General features: G+C 32.9%; 1 protein-coding gene across 1 annotated transcript; it reads right to left on the bottom strand.

The window, feature by feature from the left end:
* Nucleotides 1-1,143: 1,143 nt before the first annotated feature.
* LOC122400726 (sodium/potassium-transporting ATPase subunit beta-2-like) lies at nt 1,144-16,739 on the bottom strand. The gene is made up of 6 exons (XM_043402333.1): nt 16,328-16,739; nt 4,765-4,905; nt 4,573-4,692; nt 4,217-4,398; nt 2,479-2,758; nt 1,144-2,304 (listed from the first exon to the last, which is right to left on the bottom strand). The coding sequence occupies exons 1-6, from the start codon at nt 16,470-16,472 to the stop codon at nt 2,201-2,203; spliced, it is 972 nt and encodes a 323-aa protein (XP_043258268.1). The 5' UTR covers nt 16,473-16,739; the 3' UTR covers nt 1,144-2,200.
* Nucleotides 16,740-22,521: the final 5,782 nt, after the last annotated feature.

The raw sequence follows: 22,521 nt of genomic DNA, 5'->3' as shown, positions 1-22,521 counted from the left end.
AGATTTTAAAGTAGCATTGAAATATTGTTTATTGTTCATTTGAGTACATCTAACACGATTAAATGTATGGTTGAACAATTTAGAAAAGTCCCTTGAAAAAGTGGCCTAAGCATAATTAAATAAATGGAAGGGGTGAAACATACAATTTAACATTTGATGCGTAGAAAAATTGTTTAAATTAGAAGACTGGTATTTACTTTTTTGACATTATGAACATTGTAAATTAAAGATGAGGACACCTAGTAGAAGAAGACTGTTCCAGCAGACCAGAATTTTACTACTAAAACGATTGTTCTTTTTTTTTTATTATACTAATCTTTTTAAAGGTTTTTCAATATCGTAAAAACATAGCAGAGATTGTATTTAAATTGTTCAACTGCATTTAATTACATAAGACAGTACTCCAGAGATTAAAATTCTGATACTTTATTAGTTAAATATTTAAAAAATTCTTATTTTCAGAATAGATGTATCTTTATTGTCAAAATGTATTATTAGATCAAATTCTGACTTTTATTCAATTCTCGAATTCGAAGTCGATCTTCGAGTCTCCTTTATTCGCAACAAAACTAAAAAATGTTTGTAGAAAAGACTTCTATTGTTTAAAATAAGGAAAATATTATGTTGGAATGTTTCTAGTAGTACTACTTGTATAATAATTTTATAAAATTGTATGTATCGAAATTACATGTTTTTTAAATATTCATTGATTATGTCGTGTATATTTGATTGTAATCAAAAAGTTTATATGGTTTTACAAAAATTATATGAAATTTAGGAAGAGTTGTAAGGCAGTCGGTTTCTTTATTAATCTACAATTTTTACTGTGATATCCTGGGGAATTATTACTATCCGCATACATGTGTTAATAACTTTCGGTGGTCAATTTTCTACAAGAACGACATTTTCTTATCTTATTTTGACAATGTAGGATAAATGTACTGATCAATTAAAATAGTTGTAACAACTGGAAAAAATATTGATTTTTTTTCACACCATTTATAAGTTCGATTAGAAAAGCAGAAAGTTTATCAAGACAGAAACGAAGAGTGAGCTCTATAATAATACTATCATATCTAAAAATAACTTGTTAAATAACAACCGATCGATCAAATAAATATAAGAGATAACCCTTGGTAAGGATCGTTTTCAATAGGCATTTAATATTTCACAATTAAATGTAGTAGAAATAGATGACAACAATCTGTGATTCAATAGAAGAAAATCTTATCTATAAAAATATATGTGTACACATACGATACATTTACATACTTCAGAAGCAAAATATATATATTATCTTTGTCACGTTTAAGAGATCTATTCGTATCGGCCATTAATTTACACATTTTCACAATAAAACAAGATTCGAAAATTACAGTAATTACTAGTTTAAATAGTTCTCTAAGCGTTTGCTTTGTTTCTTTTTTTTTTTCAATGTTTCGATGATCTCTATTTTTCACAAGATATGGTTAAATATTTGTTAAGACGAAGAACTATTATTAACTCCTTAAATGTTAAAATCAGATCTTTGATAAGATTCGACTTTCAATAATTATTCCTATTTTTTGGATAAAATTAATACATTTTAAGTAAAAGATTTTGATATTTTCACATAGGGATCTACGATGATTTACGGATCGAACTAGAATAAACTATCATTCGTGTCGATTAATTATAAGAGTAGAAGGAATATACTCACTTTTATTATTACAATTTATCATGAAAATATCATTTTCAAATATAACACGATTATATTTATCGTTAAAATATGTTCGTATTAACACACTGTAAACATATATATCCTTTCTACAAGCTTTTTCCAAACGTTCGGTTCCTATAGTATGTTATATCGATTAAGAACTACTTAAATGGTACATTTTGTTTATAAACTTCAACCGGATAAGAAATCGTATAAGAAGTTGAACACTGTATACGGATCGTACAAGACCTAAAATTTGTCTCGCCACGCAAGGAACTTCTGTAGAACGGACTTCTGGTAATACGAACATAAAAAAAAAAATTCTTTTACTTTTGTACTTGACAAAAATTTTATCCACTTTGCCAGCGGTCATCGGTTTCTGACGGCTTCGCGACTTTATTCAGAAGCATACAGGTATGTCGAAGAGTCAGAAAATATGAGATTCGCGTTTAGCCTCTGTACGCTAACAAGGGATAGGCCAGAAAAAATATGTAGACCCTGTTAATCTATCATCAACTCCAAATGGACTGCGCCCATTTCGTCGTGGCGGCTGTGTTTTATGTTTTTCGCCCACGCCTTGCACTCTACGTTTATTAAAATTCCAGCTGTAACAAATATTTGATTTTGGTTAAGCGAGCCGACGTTCCCATTTGTATCCTTGATGACTAAGTATTGGCACAGAGCAATTCCAGGAACAGAGCTGGTCGAAGACGCGAACAATTGACTTTCGTCCGTAACATAATTTTACTATATCAAAGGTTAAGTATTCTGCTACTTACTGCGAGGACGTACGAAATGAATGGCGACCAGGGGGCTGAGATATCCCTCAGAGTTTTGGAATGGATAGAAATAACCAGGGAAACCCCTCCGCGGTATATAATCAATTGGTCCTATGTTTTCTTGATCGGCGGGATTCTCTCCTTCGCAAGACACCCACACTGTGTTAAGATGCAAAGAATTGTTTGTCTTTACAAAGGCAATATGCTCCTTGAGATCGAGAGGCATTTTTTCTGGTAACGATTCTGTATCGTTGTAGAACTCTGGTTTCCAGCCATATATCTACAAAGAATTTATTTCTCCATTAATAACAAAATCATTTCGACATGGAACAAATAAAAAAAGCTTCATATAAAAATCTGTTTATATTCACAGGGGATGTTAAAGATGACCTTAATATAAAACTGATTAGAACTTTTTTTATTGTTTTCATGCACAGAATCCATTGCTGAAGCTATTATATTAGATCATCCCTTAAGATCGTGTCGTTTCACCTTTCATTTTTTATTTTAAATTGTAGTTAAACAATAAAATTATTACCATTAGTATATAGGGTGTTCGGTAACCCATGGGAAAAATTTTAATGGGGGATTCTAGGGGCCAAAATAAGACGAAAATCAAGAATACCAATTTGCTAATGGAGGCTTTGTTAAAAAGTTATTATCGTTTAAAGTTCCACAAGTACTGAATTTTTTTCTCGAATATGCGCAGGATTTCGGGGGTATGTCTATTCACCAAAAATGATTGTAATTGACCCCCGCAACCGAAAATAATTTTTCCAGAACGATTTGAAAGTTTTTTTTCTTGTCGAAAAATTTAGGTAGCTAATTAGATTTTTGGTAAGGAATTTTTTTCTCGAAAGTGCGTAGGAATTCGGGGTTATGTGTAATGACCAAAAATAATTGTAATTGAACCCTGTAACTAAATATAATTTTTTTAGTATGATTAGAAATTTTTTAATTTCGTCGAAAAATTTCACACCTTCTCGAATTTTTTTCTAGAAAGTGGGTAGAATTTTGGAGGTATGTCTATTCACCAAAAATGATTGTAATTGACCCCCGCAACTGAAAATAATTTTTCCAGAACGATTTGAAATTTTTCTTTTTCGTCGAAAGACACCTAATTAGATTTTCGGTAAAGAATTTTTTTCTCAAAAGTGCCTAGGATTTCGGGGGTATGTGTAATGACCAAAAATGATTGTAATTGACCCCCGCAACCGAAAATAATTTTTTTAGAACGATTTGAAATTTTTAAATTTAATTGTTAATAACTTTTTAACGAAGCCTCTAATCTCCCATTAAAATTTTTCTGTATACTGTAACTAATCAGAAAAACTATGAGAGTTAATGTGTTAAACGTCCGGGAATACTGAATTGGAAACAAAGTGATATTTCATAGTGACAACCCTAGACCATATGTGTGGTAAGAAATGTAAAGAAAAGAAGAAAAGATTATGTAAACCAGTTAGTTGGTTGGGAAACTCTATCACACGTAGCTTATTCTGCAGGTGTTGCCCTATTCAATTATCATCTATTTTGTCTATTGTAACACTTTTTAATGGGTAAGGAATTTGACAGTATTAACATACTAAAGAAGAGTGTTGAACAACACTTCAATGGAAAGTCAAAGAAGTTTCATGAAAGTATCGCTTTTAGTCTTAATACAAAATTCGACACGAAGTGAAGAAATATCCCAATTGTATACATAGCAGGTTTCTTGTTTCTTACTGAGTAAATATACCTTGTTAAGCTTGAGAAAAATGCATGGAGCATTTCTGTGATAATTATATTTGTTCTCCTTCGTACAAGGTTGCCAGTTCTTAACATCGACGTCACAGACCTTACCAGGGGGTGGAGGTTGATTGTAGTCGCATTTATTAAGGTTTGCACCAACGCCAGGAACAGAACCTGGCGTTATATAATCTGAAACATTAATAGTTTGCACACCATTAAAATTACAGTTGTCGATTACTTAATTTCTTTTTTTGATAATAGCTTCGCAATTTTTACATTAACAACTTAATATTGTCCCAAAAGCTGAGCCTAATTCTTTAAAAATTTTAATTATTCAATCGTTTTGAAAAAAATTCAATTTACCTTTAAGAAAGGCCTGTAAGGAATCAATCCAGTATTTGAAGTTCTCGCTGTCTGTTCCCCTATACCAAATCAATGTGCTTTCCACATTTTCCAATGGTGGTCTAGGCCTGAATCCTAAACCTGCAAGGACGATATTGGATCAGGAAAACTATCAGACATTTGTACATGATTATTTCGTTTGTATGATTTTACCAGGACTTGTTCCAATTATCGAACGTTCCAACTGCCACCTCGGTATCCTTGGATCCAACGTTTGGAAGAAGCCCCAGAAGCAAATTGCAACCAATGCAGCCAGTACGCCGTAGAATATCAAATAAAACAGTCCGATTTTACCTATAAAAGAAAGTTTCGTTGGCTACTACATACATTTTTAAGTATTTAATCAAACAAACTATCTTTAATAAATTCTATTATTAATTATGCCAAAGAAATTTAGTATATAAAAATAAAAATGTAATTGTATCAGTTTTATTTTTTATTTATATCGATCATTTCCTTAACGAACAATGCCACTTGATATTTATTAACAGTATTTCGTGATCTCATAAAAAACACAATACAATTATCTATTATTAACTATGCTAATGAAATTTAGTATATAAAATTAAAAGTGTAATTTTATTGGTTTTATTTTTTATTTATATCGATCATTTCCTCAACGAACAATGCCAGTTGATATTTATTCACGGTATTTCATGGTCTCGAAAAAACACAATATAATTATCTATTATTAACTATGCTAATAAAATTTAGTATATAAAAATAAAAATGTAATTTTATCGGTTTTATTTTTTATTTATATTGATCATTTCCTCAACGAACAATGCCAGTTGATATTTATTCACGGTATTTCATGCTCTCGTAAAAAATACAATACACTGGAATAGTTTCCGTGATTGCAATACGGAATATCACAGTAGGACTCAATGTTGCTACATCCGGGGTTCATTTTTCATATTTCCGTTTTCAATTCGTACATTTCCGTTTGACTTTTAAGCAGTTTAATAGTACCATATATCATGCACAGCATTCTAACGAGCATTATGAATGCGATTTACTGTTTATCATTGTTTGATAATAAATAAATATCTGAATATAATCTCATTATTTGTTCCACGCTCGACAAGAAGGATTTATAAACGGAAGCTTGTCAATTTTTAATAATAAATTGCTACTGTAAATTAATTTTCAATTATTTTTCTTTATTACCAAAAATTATCGCCATCTTGTATTTTCTAAATAAAATTTAATTTCCATTCCAAACACCAACGAGAACATTTTAAATTACTTTTTTAATAGAACTGTATGAAAATTCCCGAAAGCATAAATTCGGTGCGAACGCGACGACTTAAAATTCTTATTACGAGAGCAATGGCGGCGAAGGTCATTTTAGCGAAGAATAGAATCCGAGAGGCGACCTTGCGAGACATTGAATCGGTTCTTAATTGAATTGCTCCACTTGACCACACGCTTTGATCTTCCTTCAAATTGAACCAACGATTAATGCAATTAACCTATATTATACGGAATACCACCACGCGCTGATTAATTCCACCACTGTGCCAGATGTCTGGGTCTCGTAAAAATTGTGGCGATTTGCTCGCTACGTTTGACCCGTTGCAAAGATTTTCTACAGATCATTCGAAGTGCACTGGGATCACCTATACTCGAATTAATAAGGAAACACGACTGTTCGAGACATTTTTGATATTTAGTTTCAGAACTGTTTCCTCTTATGTGTACTTCCTTATTGTAACAATGGAGACTCAATTTACAATAATATACGAGTGTCAATCCATAACTGAGGAGGAATCAATGAAATTTATCTGAGAGAAAATTTATTATACTTCAAACGCATCTATTCAATTAAAATATAATTTCAAACAATAAGTAATTTCTTTATAAAGAATTTAAATATTAAATATAGTATTCTTTTTATAAAATGTATAATTAAATTCTATTCTATATAATGTTTATCTATAAGTACTGTTCTCTAACTCGACTGTAAAAATATCATTATGTTTTTTCTCGTACATGGGGTTTTAACCGTATAATAAATAAATAAAAGAAAGTAAAAAAATACTATATTTTCACCCTATAAAATTCTCTGAATGGACAAAAAATAATACTAAAAATTGTCGAATATCGTTCAATGTGACGATCGTCAAAAAATGTTACATGCTCCGTGTGAAATAGAATTTTATCAATGCTAGTACCAGACATGTGCCCAATGATAGTACTTGCTACCTCTATGCGTCGACCTATTCTTATAATCGAATGAAATTGTCGCGTCGGTGCTAACCCGTATGTCTGCTTTGTGTGTTACGATTCATTTGTAAAATCACGATGAAACACGATATATGGAATCGTGATAGTTAACTGCTGTATTGTATTACTGACGTTTCCGAGTGTAAAATAATATTCGCGACGTCACGCGAACTATGTGGAAGGACGAGAACACGTGTACGCCAGTATCGAGAATGGATTGTTTCAAATAAACTCATTGACAATATTTGAAAATATTCCAAAATTCCTAACGAGTCTTTTACTTATTTATAATTGTTTATTACACACCCCGTTAATTTAACGCACGATGATAAATAGCCTATCTTGTTCTCAGATACATAACCTATAAAAAGAATTCATTGTTGATAAAAAAGATTGGTCCCCCCACTAGACCATTTAATTTGAAACCCAAAAAATGAAATTGAGTCGATTGAATAGAAGAGATCTTCATTGATATTAAATAGTATGTAACTTTAATTATTTATATCTCTAAAATTATTTAGTTACCAACACCTAATATTTTACTCACTGCAACAGGGACTTTTAACCTCTTCACGCCCTTGGCCACATATGTGGACGTTTAGTTTTTTTTTTATAATTATAGTTACTGTCAATAATAAATAGACAAAAAAAAATTCGTCCCTGAAGAGGTTAATCTATTATATTATACACGTAGGTTAAAATTGAAGGGGGACAGGTTTAGCACTTTCCTTGTCAGGGTCAATCTTTATAGCTTCGTGCAGTACCAATGTATTATATGTACAATTTTAAGTATTTACGCAAGAAAGATATTGTTTGGCGGGCACAGTTAAACAGCAGTATTCAGCTAACAGTAAACTTTCGCGTGGTTATCGCGCTGTAGTAAATTTTTATCTAACGAGACAGTTAAAATAACTATTTTAAAATGGGAAACGTACATCGTAAGTGAATGTAATGTAACGAATTACCGCGGCATACGAAGCAATTACGCTGCAGGAAGTAGAATACTCGAACATGTAATTTATTTGAGGTGGAAATACGTCGGTTTTGTATCGATGCCAATGCCAATCACTCTGCAGCTTCGAGGATACGTTAGTAAAACGTAAATATTTTGAAATTAGATGACCAGAATACGTCTCTTTCACAATGTCTTTCGAGAATTGCCATTATCCTACGAGTATCGTATTACAGTCCAGACGAATCCGCGTATCGAGTTTCAGTAAGCCGTTTACAAGGTTCCAATTCCTTCAAGAATTAAGATTGGAATGGTACATCGGAACAAAACATTGATATTCGTTTCTTTTGCCCTTAAAAAAGCATAGAAGATATTAATAATTGATTTATAACAGTATAACCTCAATTAATTATTAGATTTATTGTTTTGATTAAATATTGTGGTTGAAAATACATTGAATGAATTGAAAATGAATTTAAAATTTCATTTGTAATAAAGGAGGAAGTCGATTATGTTGAAGTCTTTAAGAAAACGATCTTGTTGAAATGTTTATCGAATGAATATAAAATCTTTTTTGCTCTTTATTAATTAGAGTGTATTTACATTCGCTGTTTGAGAAAAATATTTGTACTTACACGTTTCGATCCGAATATCATGGAGGAATTGTCTCGTAGAGTCACGAAGAGACGCGATAAATGGTATTACGAAGAAGTATTATGTTTCTTATATCCATATCACTTGCGATATCTTGAAGATATTGCAGTACATAAGAATTACGAGGGTCATTCGATAAGCTAATAGGCAAACGAAGATTGTTTTAATACGATTTAATCAATGAATCTCTTACTTATTTATTGGTATAATCAATTCCAACAATTATGAATGTCACATAACCTCGGTAGCTTTCTTTTTTACTTACAGTAAGGAATTGTTAGTCTTATAGTTTAAATCAAATTTGGTCATATGTTCCCTTTTTTTTAAAAATCTATATAAACAATTTATAGACTTATAAGTACTGCATAAATTATTGCTAAATAACTGTACAAATATAATCTAGTGGACAAATAATCAAACCATCTCTTATTAATAGAAATTCTATTGTTGTTAACACTTTTTATAAACTATGTACATGAAAATTAATAACATGAAATTTTTTAAGTAGTATTCATTTTATCTTATCTTTTAATTTCCAAACTATTATTTATTAATACAAGTTTATAAAACATAATTTTTCCAAAGAAAAATCCTTGCAGAAAAGTAATTTTTTAGTAGAAAAAAAAAATTGAATAATCTTTATCGTTAATGTAAATGTAACGTAAAAATCCGACCAAAAGTTTCTGTGATTTTACAATAGTTAAAATCTTTAAATTTTTATTAAAATCATCGAGTTTGCAAAGCAACATTTAGCCAAAAATCTTGAGAATAAAAGGGTAACTGATTTTCCACTCGAGAGACGATAAATTTGAAACGTACGATTCTTTCATCGATAAACGATAAAATTGTTAAATAATAAAGACAACACAATCGTTAAATCACCCTAGCGTTTCGAATTTGAAATGAACTTCGGATATTTCCATGGGGTTGATGCTGTACGAAAGCATCGGTATGGTCGCGTGGGTGTACCCTTCGGAATGGCCCTAAGTTACATAATGTCGTAATGCCTCCATTTAACGCCAATTGACCTCGTTGTACACGTTTGCGCTAAAGGAAGTTTAACAATTGCCATTCAGCTGGGCAAACCGTTGTGTGGACCGCGAATTAACCGCGCTTCGCGCTTCCGTCTTTTTCTATCTCACTTTTATTTTTGTTCATCGGGCATTTGGACCGACCAAATCGACCAAATCGACTTAGGGTGTGCGCGATCGATCGCTCCGTATCGATAGAGAACTCTGCTTCCTTCGATTCTCGAGTTGCGCGCGCACAATGGAGGCAGAAAATCAAGTTTGAAATTTTCTCACGCTCCTCTTACGCGAGCAAAATCTTTTCGAACGGATTTTTTTATTTCCTCGCTTCATAAAATGAGATTTTTTATAGATTTTCTGATCTTTTCTAATTATTGTTTTCTACTCACGAATAAAAGAATAAATCTTGAATAAACTTTTCCGCTAAATTTGTAACAGTAATTTTTCTTTGCATTTTTGAACGATGATCCACTCGTTTTTTTTAATGTACTTCTTGCATTGCTTTGTAATAGTTAAATTATGCATTCCAGATACCTGTAATTTATATTCGTGCTTTTCATTTCCACGATGAGAGAAATAGAACAATGTTATAAGCATTGATAACCAAAAAATGAATATTTCTATCAACGATCAACAAAAAGAAACTATCGACATTGAAAACAAAGATATACCTAATGGAGAAAAAGCCCCTAAGTGTCTTAAGCCTCTGTTACCTTGTTGCAATTAGGTACTCTAGCTTCTTAGGTCATAACATTAAATATAAATGTAATGTAAAAAAGATATAAATACAAATGCAATGTAACAAATATCAAATCAAATTTAGAGACCAATACAATATATATCTTAAAACCAAAACCAAATCATAAAAATTACAATTTGGTACTTCTTGTGAAAATTATTGATCAACTGAAACTTGTTTCTGTCAAATTTATATCACGACAGATGATATTTTACATACCAATGCAATAACGTCGAGGTTAGCCCTCAGCCAAGGATAAATCATGGGTCACGTTTTGACACTGAATGCAATTTGCAAGAAACTGCAAACCAATGACAGGCTTCTGAGCTAATTAAGCGAAGGAAAACGTAATCTCGAAATACTCTCTACAACTGTGAGTTTCTGTGGGTCTTCAATGAACCATCGAAACAGTTGCAAACAGCTATCACGGTATAATGCTTGATTAATCAGCTTCCAAGATAAGAAAGCATATTAAACGAGACAACGAGTAATAGAAACCGAAGAATATTTCAAAATACACTTTTCGAAACAAACTCTATAAAAACCTTGAACAAATATTATGTATTTGCATTTCATTAGAAACGTTCTGGGCAGAAGTCGTAAAAAAATCGGAATAACATCGTCGGAATATCACGCGATTAAATTTATATTTGATCAACGGAACAAATAAAACACTCGAATCGTCTGAATGGTTATAATAAAATGTTTAATTGCTCCGCGAGAAGAACCGTAAATCAAAGAGCAGGGGATCATAAAAAATAAATCGTTTTAACGCGAAGCAACGTCAAAGATGGCTGCCTCTTCGAATAATTCAATATTTAAATATTTCCTAGGTATTCGAATAATACGAATTTTTATATTATTAAAATATTTCTATTTTTATTATTATAGACGAATTTATATTATATCACGCATATTATTATACAAATAATAATATTTATTCGTTGATCAATTGCATGATCGATAATTCGGAAGATGTTTACGTTTATCGAACATTTAAATCACAGAAATAATTTCGACCATTCGAATACAGGAAAATATTACAAATAATCCTAGTTTTAGTTTTAAGTATAATACAGTTCTATGTAATTTTCTGAATGCAAGATGATTTTAAATAGTTGACAATTTTGTACTGTTTAATTTGCTTAAATGTAATTACCTTGTTTAAAATTATTACATTTTTCGTGGTTTCGTATAGTGTACAGAATATTGCTATTTTACCAAGTTGTCTTACACCCAACACACCCCAGGGTGTGTTTCCAATCGTCGCCTTGCCAACAGAATAAGGCTTGATTGCCTGGGTGATAGTTTTACGCACGATCATAGTGTTTCGTTCGTTCGTATTTATTAAGAGAATGTTTTCTTCCATACTCATTAAAAAAGGACGATTTAAAACACAATTTGTTGACAATAAAAATAAATATATACAGATTTTAAATAATTACGAGACGTTTGTAATAATTTTCAAAGGTAATTTTCTTTATCATTGTTTCCACAAAACTTGATAAAACTATTTGAAATTTTTATAATATTTTGATAATTTTGAGAAACGTGGTTTACGAATAATGCATTTGAAATTTCACAAGAAGCTTCTTTTACTTAACCTCTTCAGGGACGAATTTTTTTTTCTTTCTTTTTTGTCTATTTATTATTGACAGTAACTATAATTATAAAAAAAAAAAAAACTAAACGTCCATATATGTGGCCAAGGGCGTGAAGAGGTTAATTCCATTTTTTGTCAACACTGGCGTATATTTATTTCACAAAAAAGCTCACAATCTTTGCATTTTTGTCGGCCATTGTAATGATCTAATCGCTTAATCATAATTCTACCGAGAATGTGACTTTGGGTCACGTACCAAGTATGACTAACTGTAACGTCTGTTGGTGAATGAACATATCAATGAAATTTTACGTATTTTGTAACTTAATGTATTTTATAATTTGAAAATACATAAAATATTAAGTAATGACGGATTTAGAAAAACATCTCTTGAAAATATTAATAGAAATAGAAATATTAATTTCACATTTGTTAACGATTAAATAAATTGTTCACAGCGATTGAAATTCAGGTAATAGACTGTTTTATCGATAAAAGGGGGACTCTAACCCTTGTGGGCCCCCTCTCTCGTTTACACGGGCACGAGCTAAAAAAAATTTCAGTGAGTATTATATCAGTGTATCGTGCATTTGGGAACTGCTCGTTGGAAATTTTTTTGTATAAAATCAAGTTATACAAAGAGGGTTCCGTTTTCTCGTGGGCGCCCACATGAATCTTGCTGACTTCGTTACTAGAAGTAAACTGATCTTAGCTGAAACCGTAAAACCAGCGAAAAATATTACTAAACATCGTGAAACGAGAATTATCTAAACAACTGACTATAACAACATAAAACAAACACTTAAAAAACAATTTCAGTCTATAATATAAGCATGTGCTTAATTTTTAAAATAATAGATACGCGGATAATAAAAACAAAGTGAATAAATTAAATTTTTTAAACCTAAATAGTAAAGCAATTCGTATTACAAAAAGATTATTACTAGATAATAAAATGAAGTTTTTGTAAATAGAAAACACGTGATGCAAAAATTGAAATTGAATATTGAGAACCCTGGGAAAAATTTACATGAGCGATTCTAGAGGCCAAAATAAGACGAAAATCAAGAATACCAATTTGTTGATGGAGGCTTCGTTAAATAGTTATTAACAATTAAATTCAACAATTTGAAATTGTTCTGGAAAAATTATTTTCGATTACGGGGGTCAATTATAATCACTTTTGGTCATTACACATACCTCCGAAATCCTATCCATTTTCGAGAAAAAAATTCGAGAAGGTGTGAAATTTTTCGACGGAAAAAAAATTTCAAATCGTTTTCGAAAAATTATTTTTGGTTGCGGGGGTCAATTACAATAATTTTTGGTGAATAGACATACCCCCGAAATCTTGCGCATCTTCGAGAAAAAAATTCAGTAAGGGGCGGAACTTTAAACATTAATAACTTTTTAACAAAGCCTCCATCAACAAATTGGTATTCTTGATTTTTGTCTTATTTTGGCCTTTAGAATCTCCCATTAAAATGTTTCTTAGGGGTTGCCGAACACCCTATATAGTAGTTTCAAGTTAAATTTAAGAAAGCAAAAACTAAGACAACTATGAAACATACGAATAAAACTGATGTTAAGCATTCTATTATTTTCCTTTTCTGTTTAGTTTTCAATATTCTGATGTACATCATGTACCACTAAGAACGATGTAAAATTATTTCTATTTTTCTTATACATATCACAAACAGAATGTTAAAGTATTTTCAGCTATTGTCTCATAGTTTAAGAAAATGGTATAATTTTTTATTTCAGATATCACAGTGGAAAATTACAGGTCTACCTGTTGCCTATAAACTTGTGGAATCCTCTCACGTTGATTACTATTACGGCTACAATAATTAATATTTTCGGATGAAATTTTAGAAGCAAGTGGTCCACGAAACGTACTTTCTGAAAACATTGAAGAATTTTTACAAAAAATGTTTAATCTGCTCAAAAAAAGTCGTTGAAGATTACTGTTATTTATTATTGTTACGTCCATCCTTCATTGTTCTCCATTCCCGATATTCCAATCAAGCTTTTTCTATAAGAGCTCAACTAGGTTCAACCCATCACGATCCTCGTGCTCCCCTTTGTTTTCTTTTGCAATAAGAACCCTTTACACAATTTAAACGAGTGCTTCGGATCGTTATAATAAAATGTCTGCCCGCCAACTAACGCGATGGTATGACACGTTGTTCGAGTATCTACTTATAGTCTTCCATTTTCATTATATTTTCTATTTTTATCGGTTCTCCTACTCCAACTGTTGGGAAACATTCCGACGTCACAACTAAATACTCTGAAAATATTCTTGATTCTTCAGAACGGCTGATAAATTTAAATAAAAAGATCTTTCATGCGAACTAAATACTTAGAATTTGAATTTATCAATACAAAGAACTCTTGTCCACTTTAACCGCATCTTACAATTTTTTTATGGAAACAATAGCTTCCTAGAAACTACGTAAACATTTAACGCTTTGAGATAAAAAGTTTCAAAATATTTAAATGCTGGATTAAGCACGGTTCACGAAAAACTTTAAAAAATATTGAAAGAGTCCTCGTGCAGCGCTAATTTAATGACAATCTTGTTTGATAGTCTAATGAAAGATTTTTAAATTATATTAGTACAGATAACGCTCGAATGCAAGCAAGGAAACAAGCTGTCCATGAGCGAGGTTCCTTTTCGCCATGCCGTGTTATGTTTACGTGTAAAGTGCACAGATAACGGTACATCAGCTATAGTTACTGGACTATGTTGATGGAAACAATAGAACCCTCTAAACTTCGCGGTTTATCTTAATCAACGTCGTTTAAAAGACTTGACGATATAAAATATGAAACTATAAATCGACTGAATGTTTTTTTTTTTATATTTACAACAGACTCACTAAATGTTATTAAAACATTTTTATTTATGTACAAGTTATGGACAATCTAACCATAAATCATCAAAAATAAAAAACGAGGAAAATTGTATCATCAAATTTGGACTTTGTAGTACCATTGTTAAAAATGGACGCGCCTAAGTGTCTAGAACACTATCGAAGATGCATAAACTCGACGACCTGGAGCAACAATTTTCAGTTTATGGAAATCTGTCGACCGGCAGTAAGAGGCTTAACCGTTCTTCGACTAAAACTATTTAAAGCAACACGATGACAAGAGTTTCGCTTCAAGTTATTCTCACGCACACGATGCATGTACTCGCTTTAGGAAAGTTACCGTGTAATTGTATCATAAAATTACCTATCCCTTCCTACGTACATTCATAGTAATTCCAACGTTAGACTTGAATAATTTCAAGGTGCATCGCAAATACTAGTTCCGAAGTACTAGTTTGTTATTTATAAAATTAAAAAAAAAAACTGAAATTATAAACAAAACAATGCACGAAAGATCAATTAAATGGAGGGCACGAAATTGTATTTAAAATTGTCTATTCTTCGAAGGACTTCGAAAGAATTGGGTAAGGTAATATTATTAATTAAAAAGTAAATTAAAACTAAACAATGCTTGGGTTCATGACATTTCATATTTATGTAATAAATCTCTGAAAATATCTTCTAAGAATAATAACTATTCAATTTGCAAGAATATTTCACTCGAATATTAACCTAAATCATTGACGTATAAATAACCTAGAAATAATTTCGTTCTACAACTTTTAAAAACTCGAATAAAATCTATGCAACCGAGGTTTAAACTGTACCGTGAGCGGAACAAAATTGAAATAATAAAAAAGATAGATAATAACCTCCATTTCGTTGACTGCCATGTGATGATCAACGAAATTGGTTAACCTTCCTTGTATTGGTGACTAAAAGGAACGTACTCGACCTAATAACGTACATGTTTCTAGAAATTTAAACTAATTCTTTATATTTGGAAAAGAACCGCCACGGAAATCGAAACGTTAATTCGAAAAATGATTCTATCGGTAAAAAAAACAACGCGCCACGAAGCGTACATACGTAATTCGTAAAGGGTTCACAACAAAGTGAAAACGCTAAGAACCACTGCCACGGAAGATGGAATTTTATCGATTGTAGATCGGAAACATCTAATAAGTTATTAATCCGATGGACGAAAATCAAGAAAATTATTAGTCTAAATTATTTACCAAGTGAAGTTTAAGATCAAGGAAAAGGAACCATTTTGATCAAAAACATTCGACCGTTGAGCCTCTTCATTTTCTCCCAACACAGTTAAAAATGAAAATATTAAACACTTCGTGGCCGAAGATTCTTATTCGGATACCACGCGAATAAACACGGTGATAAAACTCTATCAGCTAAAGAGCAACGCGCCACGAAGCGTATGTAATTCGTAAAGGATTCACAACGAGGAGAAAAGGTTAAGAACCACTGCCACGGAAGGTCGAATCGATCGATAGCTTCAATCGAAATCATCGCGCGTTTACGGGGAACGGTAATCGAAGGTGTAACCCGAAACGGCCATCGTTAACATTCCATTCCGCTTTCTTTCTGTTTACATCGTATAATAACGCGACTTACCCCAGCTACTGGCCGTTCTGCCCATAAAGGCGCCGGTTTCACGATTGTAAATAAAAGTCTTGAGAGACTGGCTGGTCGACATGCTAGGCGGTTTCAGGTAAGGGTTTGCCTCCTGGGCGATAATCTTCGGATCCTTGCTGACCATCGTGCCCCGTCGGGTTCAACGGTTCTCGTATTTAATTAGTCTACGCACTGGTTCACGTATTCGGTCGAAGGTGTCGGAACGTGGCCCAACGCACGAAAATTAAACCACGACGAACACGATACACAATACAACGCGAGCAACGGCACCGCAGGTTCGCCGCACCGAAACCGTGAGTTCCTCGAGGTCGGCTGGCAGCTTCTCCGCTCCGACAGATGGTTGTTCAGCGCCACCAGGTTGACTAAGCACGCTTCGTTCGTTCAGGCTGCCTCTCCGTCTCGTTCCGTTCTGCCATTTTCTTCTAGCTTTCTCTTTCTCTCTGCCCCTCCTTAACCCCATCGCCCCCCACCATTGTCGTGAACCGACCACTGCCCGTGACGTGTCCACCGTGCACGTGCACGGCATAGCGGTAGTGGTTTACCCGTTCTTTTCGTTGTGTTCGACTCATGGTGCCGCTGCGTCGGAAAACACAGAAATCACTTTCACGGGGATTCTTCCGATGGTGTCTAACGTGACAATCCGTTAAAAATATTCTGCACGGCATTCGTATTCGACGAGAGTTTCTCGATGTTTTTGATATTTCGAAATGCTATGGTGACACACGACGACGCTCGTTGTCCGGCGTATGCCACGCCTATACTACAGGTTCCTTGCGTTCTATTCGGCGTGGATTGGATTGAACTGGTTTTTAGTTGTTGGGAACGATCGGGTACGAAGATTTCAATGCTTGGAAGCAATGTTGCCTTTGGATTCAACGTGTATACGATCACTTTCTGGGCTCGATTTTTAAGAGAAGAAAGTACCGTTGTTTTCGCGACGCGCGTGTGTTGCATTTAGACGATTAGGGCGCGACATAATAATGGAAATACATATATTGTACCATTCATGTGGGAAGATAACTGTACGTAATCTTGGGAAGCGACGTTCATTGTAACATGGATGCCAGTTAGGCGATTGAATACGTATCATTGTTGTTATTAAAACTCCTGTATATGTTATTTGTAAAGACAATTATAGTTATTAAATCACAAATAAATTATTAGTGTTATTTTAAAATTGAAAATGGCAACATGTGCTATCCATTATTATGCCATGCAGATCGCACTTGAAGGCACATTATTACAAAAAAGTATAATATATTTTTACAGCAATAAAACCAAGGATCAACTAAATTATTAAATTAAAATTTCGTTCATTTTTACCTATCGAACAGAAATTATTCTCATGTATATATATTACACATAGTTACCGTACATTTTGCAATAAAAATAACCAAAGTTTCGTGATTCGATTTATCGTTCGTTTTCAGTATATGCGGTTATTACAGTTGACCTCTAAGAACAGGTGGTTCTATTTGGTTTATTAACCCAATATTCCACTTACGACTAGTGCTTCACATGCAGTTAACTAAATTCAATTTTGCAGCTTAAATTCTACTTCAGCCTTGTTTTCAGATACCTATAAATCCTTTAAGTGTAACTCGTTTAAAAGCAAATTGTTACAATAATTGCTAACTAAATGATCAAGCCCCAATGGAAATAGTGAAAGATGTTAATTCATTCAGATTCACGATATCTAATGGAACATAAACAAATCCAATATCGAATGAATTTAATTCATTTACTAATCTCATTACATACTATTATGTTATTAAATAAACTCGTATAAAACGTAGTATCCGAATGCATTGGTGAAAAACTTGCCTTTATGCATACTATATTTTTAACAATTTTGAAGAAACAAGCCTGAAAATTCAATGATATTCTATAATTGAATAAATAATTGTGGCACTATATTATTATCTTATATATTTACCACAACTATAACTTAAGGTATTTATTAAGTAATGATATGTATAAGTTAGATCCTCTAAAATTATAATAATAATTTAATAAAAATTCTTAGCAAAACGGATATGCAATAGTTAATCAATTACAAAAGAGGACAATGGTGTACTAAATAATGTTGTACAACGAAGACAAAATTGAATAATAACATTTCTAATTCAACCAATATTATATTTACTGAAAAACTGGCTAAGCAAACAAAAATATTAACTGCAACAAATTTATGCAATTCATGAAAGTATTTATACAGCATAAAAAAATATCTGAAAGGATTTGTAGCATATAAAATCATGGGATTTAACAAAGAGTGGGGACAAAATATGCGCGCTGTAAGCTAACGTTAAATCAATTGTAATTGACTTCGAGGAACTGAGTTTAATTAATCTTTTCCTTGTTCTGGTAAAACAAATATTTTCAATATCTGTGAGAATTTTAATGGACGATGATAGCCGTAATAATCATTGTTAATTCACCTGCATAGCGTAGTCATTGGTTAGCTATCCCGACGAAGATGGCTACGAAAACGATTTCCTCGGCTTGATCGTCGTGAAACAAATTGGGGGCTAAGGTCAAACCTCGTGTGTGTGACCTTAGTGGCTGGAGGCGACTCGTGTATGCGATTCACAGCACTGGACCATTAGCAGTTACCTCCTCCCTCTTTTCGTCACATCGAGATGAGTCGCGCGCGCGCATATATAATGGAGTCACACACGACGACCGATCTGAATTAACCGCATCCTGTCCACTGTGTCGTGTGACATTAATGTCATTGCCGTCGGACTGAGAGGATCGGGCAAAATAGACGGAAGAATCGTCTTAAATGTCTCGACCTCGTACGACCATTTCCTCTTAAAAACAGAAATTATAATATGTCCGCCTGTAAACGACGTGACGCATTCGACTCATTAGCCAGATTGTCTCTAACTTTTACTGTTCTTAGGAAAACTAAAATAAATCTTTTCGAACATGCTTTTAGAACATTTGCTAGCGAACAATTACGAATTTGTTTCGAGATCGTTACTTTTAAAAGTTTAACCTGAAATTATTTTCTACGTGTAATCATTCTTCTTTTGTAACATAATAGTAATAATAAAATAATTCGTATCAACAAATACAGAGATATCGAAAGACGATGCAATTATAGTATAGTTCTTAAATGTTACTTAGTAATTGAATGAATTCTCGAAAAGAGTCTTTCTACAAACTTAATAAATAATGTCAATGTAAGTATTAAGATAATCGTGAAGGATAGTTTGACGAGAAATTTCTTTAACGAATGAAATAAATATGTATTTATTTTGCTAATAAACAAAGACTAAATTTGTGAATGATCTATTCTAATGTATTTTTAATATCTGTACTGAAATTCCATATAACTTTGTAATTTTTTAAATAATAAAAAGATGGACTGTGTTTGATTCTGATTTTACTAGACACTTAATCCCCACACCGAAATTAGTCTGCTAAATTAAAATTTATTTGTAATATATAAGATGTTTTAATTCAAGTATCAGATTTGATCTTTTTGTTTGTTGATAAAATTATTTGCTACCTTGATAAGTTTGAATAGTACCGTCAGTCAATACATCATCATGAAGATATCTTTTCAACCGATTATTGAAAACTTGTATCAGCACAGACGAAATATACGAGTAGATATTTTAACGGAGACGAGGTATATGAGTAGGCCTTTCACCACAGACGAGATATACGAGTAAACCTTTCACATACGAGTAGACTTTCGTGGCCCAATCTGACTGCCATACCGACCTGAAAATTCGGAGGTGATTTTAGCGCCCTCTTCTCATGGATGGCGGTCAGTTGAGAAACTATGCACTGCATTGGCGTAGTGCGTGGATAAATACATTTGAGTTGACTATGGAAGGGATTAAAAAACGCAATTTTCAGACGACCATAACTCCTACAATAGTGAATGTATTTCATTGAACTTTATTTCTGAAATAGAGATCATGGATACCTACAAAAAAGTATAAGACATTTCTGTAGGTCGCCATACTTTATTATAAATCAAAAACGAATTTTTAAGAAAAATCGTTCTGGAAAAATTATTTTCGGTTGCAAGGGTCAATTACAATCATTTTTGGTGAATAGACATACCCCCGAAATCCTACCCACTTTCTAGAAAAAAATTCGAGAAGGTGTGAAATTTTTCGACAAAATTAAAAAATTTCAAATCGCTCTACAAAAATTATTTTCGCTAGCAGGGGTCAATTACAATCATTTTTGGTGAATAAACATACCTCCGAAATCCTACGTACTTTCGAGAAAAAAATTTCTAATCGAAAATACTATGTGTGGCCAGGAATGTTTCTGTAATTTCATTTTCTGTCTCACTTCCATGATCTCTACTTGAGAAATAAAGTTCAATGGATGGCGGTCAGTTGAGAAACTATGCACCGAATTAGTATTGATAGGCAAACAGCTGTAGATTCATTTCTGAATCTGTCGGTAACGTTGCTAATGACACGAAAATGGTAATGGGGTTTCGAGACTCCATAAAAATAGGCCGCAAAAATACATTGGATGAAGGATCTACTTCTACATATAACACATCCGTGACAATACTCTAGAATCTTTGATGAATCAATGAGAATCAAAACTAACCTAGCGAAGAAGCTCTATATTTATGATGACCTATGCAAAGCGGATCGCAGCCAATTTGCTAATATTAATTAGTTTTTAATTAATAATTGCATTACAAGCTAAGAGTGATACGATTATTAATTAAACGCTAAATAATATTACCCAGGTCTCACCACGTGGAGGTTGCTGCGAATGGAGACCCGCCCTAACCGATTCCCAACCACCCTCCATTAGTAAAAATCTATTGTGACCAGCGATCGTTGGTCGAAGAAGCAATAAACGAAAGTGCAACCAACGAAGGAAACAACCAACGAAAGAGTTTTTTGAGAAAGAATTTGAACAAAACAGAGAAATAGACCAAAATATTGCCTGCCTGATATAATGATGAATATAGAGAACCAAACCCCTGCCTAACTATAAATCTAAATTCACTTACATCCTACCTATCTAATCATCTAACAAAATGCATAGAAAATATATTCTTCCTTGTTGATCCTTCGGCGAAGATATTTCCTGAAACATTCTGTTACATTCTACCTAACTATAAATCTAAATTATTAAAACATAAACTAAGCAATCTGAAACGAAATACATGAAATACATTCTTCTTTCTTCTATCTTCTGTTTATCCCACGATGATTTCCTGAAACACAAACAAAGCAATATCAAACAAAATTGTAACAATTCTTAATTGTTACTTCTATAAACCTGAAACTTCCATAGGAGTATGCTCTGTAACAGAAACTTGTTTAATAGATTAGTAAGAAAACAAATAAAAATTAAAACTACAAATACTACAACTACAGGCAAGTGCAGTGAGAAAGTAAAAATAGTACATAATATACGAGGTTACTTTGACTCTAAAATATATTTATCGCGAAATATCTTCTTGCACGTAAATCTAATGATATATTTTAATAAGTAAAGAAAGACTTTGGGTATCCTCGATATCGAAGATACCCAAAATCGTCGACTCAATTATGAAAGTGAATTTAATTATTGAAGAATGTAAAGAACAACGAATATCGGAAGCTACTAATTTGACACTCATTCTAAAATGAATATAATTATAAGTGTTATAAAAGATATTAAAATCATGACTCTACTTTCGATTGATATTACGATATTTGTCATATTAAAAATTGCGGCGTGTAAAAACATCGCACGCTTAAATAAAACGCGACGCGACACGTGCTCATAGCGTGCAGTGAGTGTGGGTATCAGATTGATCCCCCCCGGCCTTGATTATCAGAAAAGCAAGTCGCGCCCCTGACCCACGTCTATCGGACCTCTCTACGTACAACCGCCGGGCCCTGGAGGACACACGGTCACAACAGGACCCGCTTAGTACTCGAGAACGGATATGGGTCAGGAACTCTCGCCGGAGGTCATTCTCTTTTCCGTATAAAGAGGAGAATATATGCGCTCGGCGAGGCCCCACTTAAGCTGAACCAAGCTGCACCGGGGTTGAAGCGGTAAGAGCTATCACACCTACTACACAGGCGTCACATGTTTCATTCTATCAAACAGAGGTGATCGAGCAAAACTCTCCGATCCTTTCGGTCGAGACATAATCTCGGAAAGCGAGAACCAGAGAACAA

This window comes from Colletes gigas, unplaced genomic scaffold, assembly GCF_013123115.1.
Source record: "Colletes gigas isolate AHSC1104 unplaced genomic scaffold, ASM1312311v1 Colletes_gigas_Sc00020, whole genome shotgun sequence".
NCBI lineage: Eukaryota > Metazoa > Arthropoda > Insecta > Hymenoptera > Colletidae > Colletes > Colletes gigas.
The sequence above is the reverse complement of the archived record's forward strand: the minus strand, read 5'-3'. Positions and strand labels throughout refer to the sequence as shown.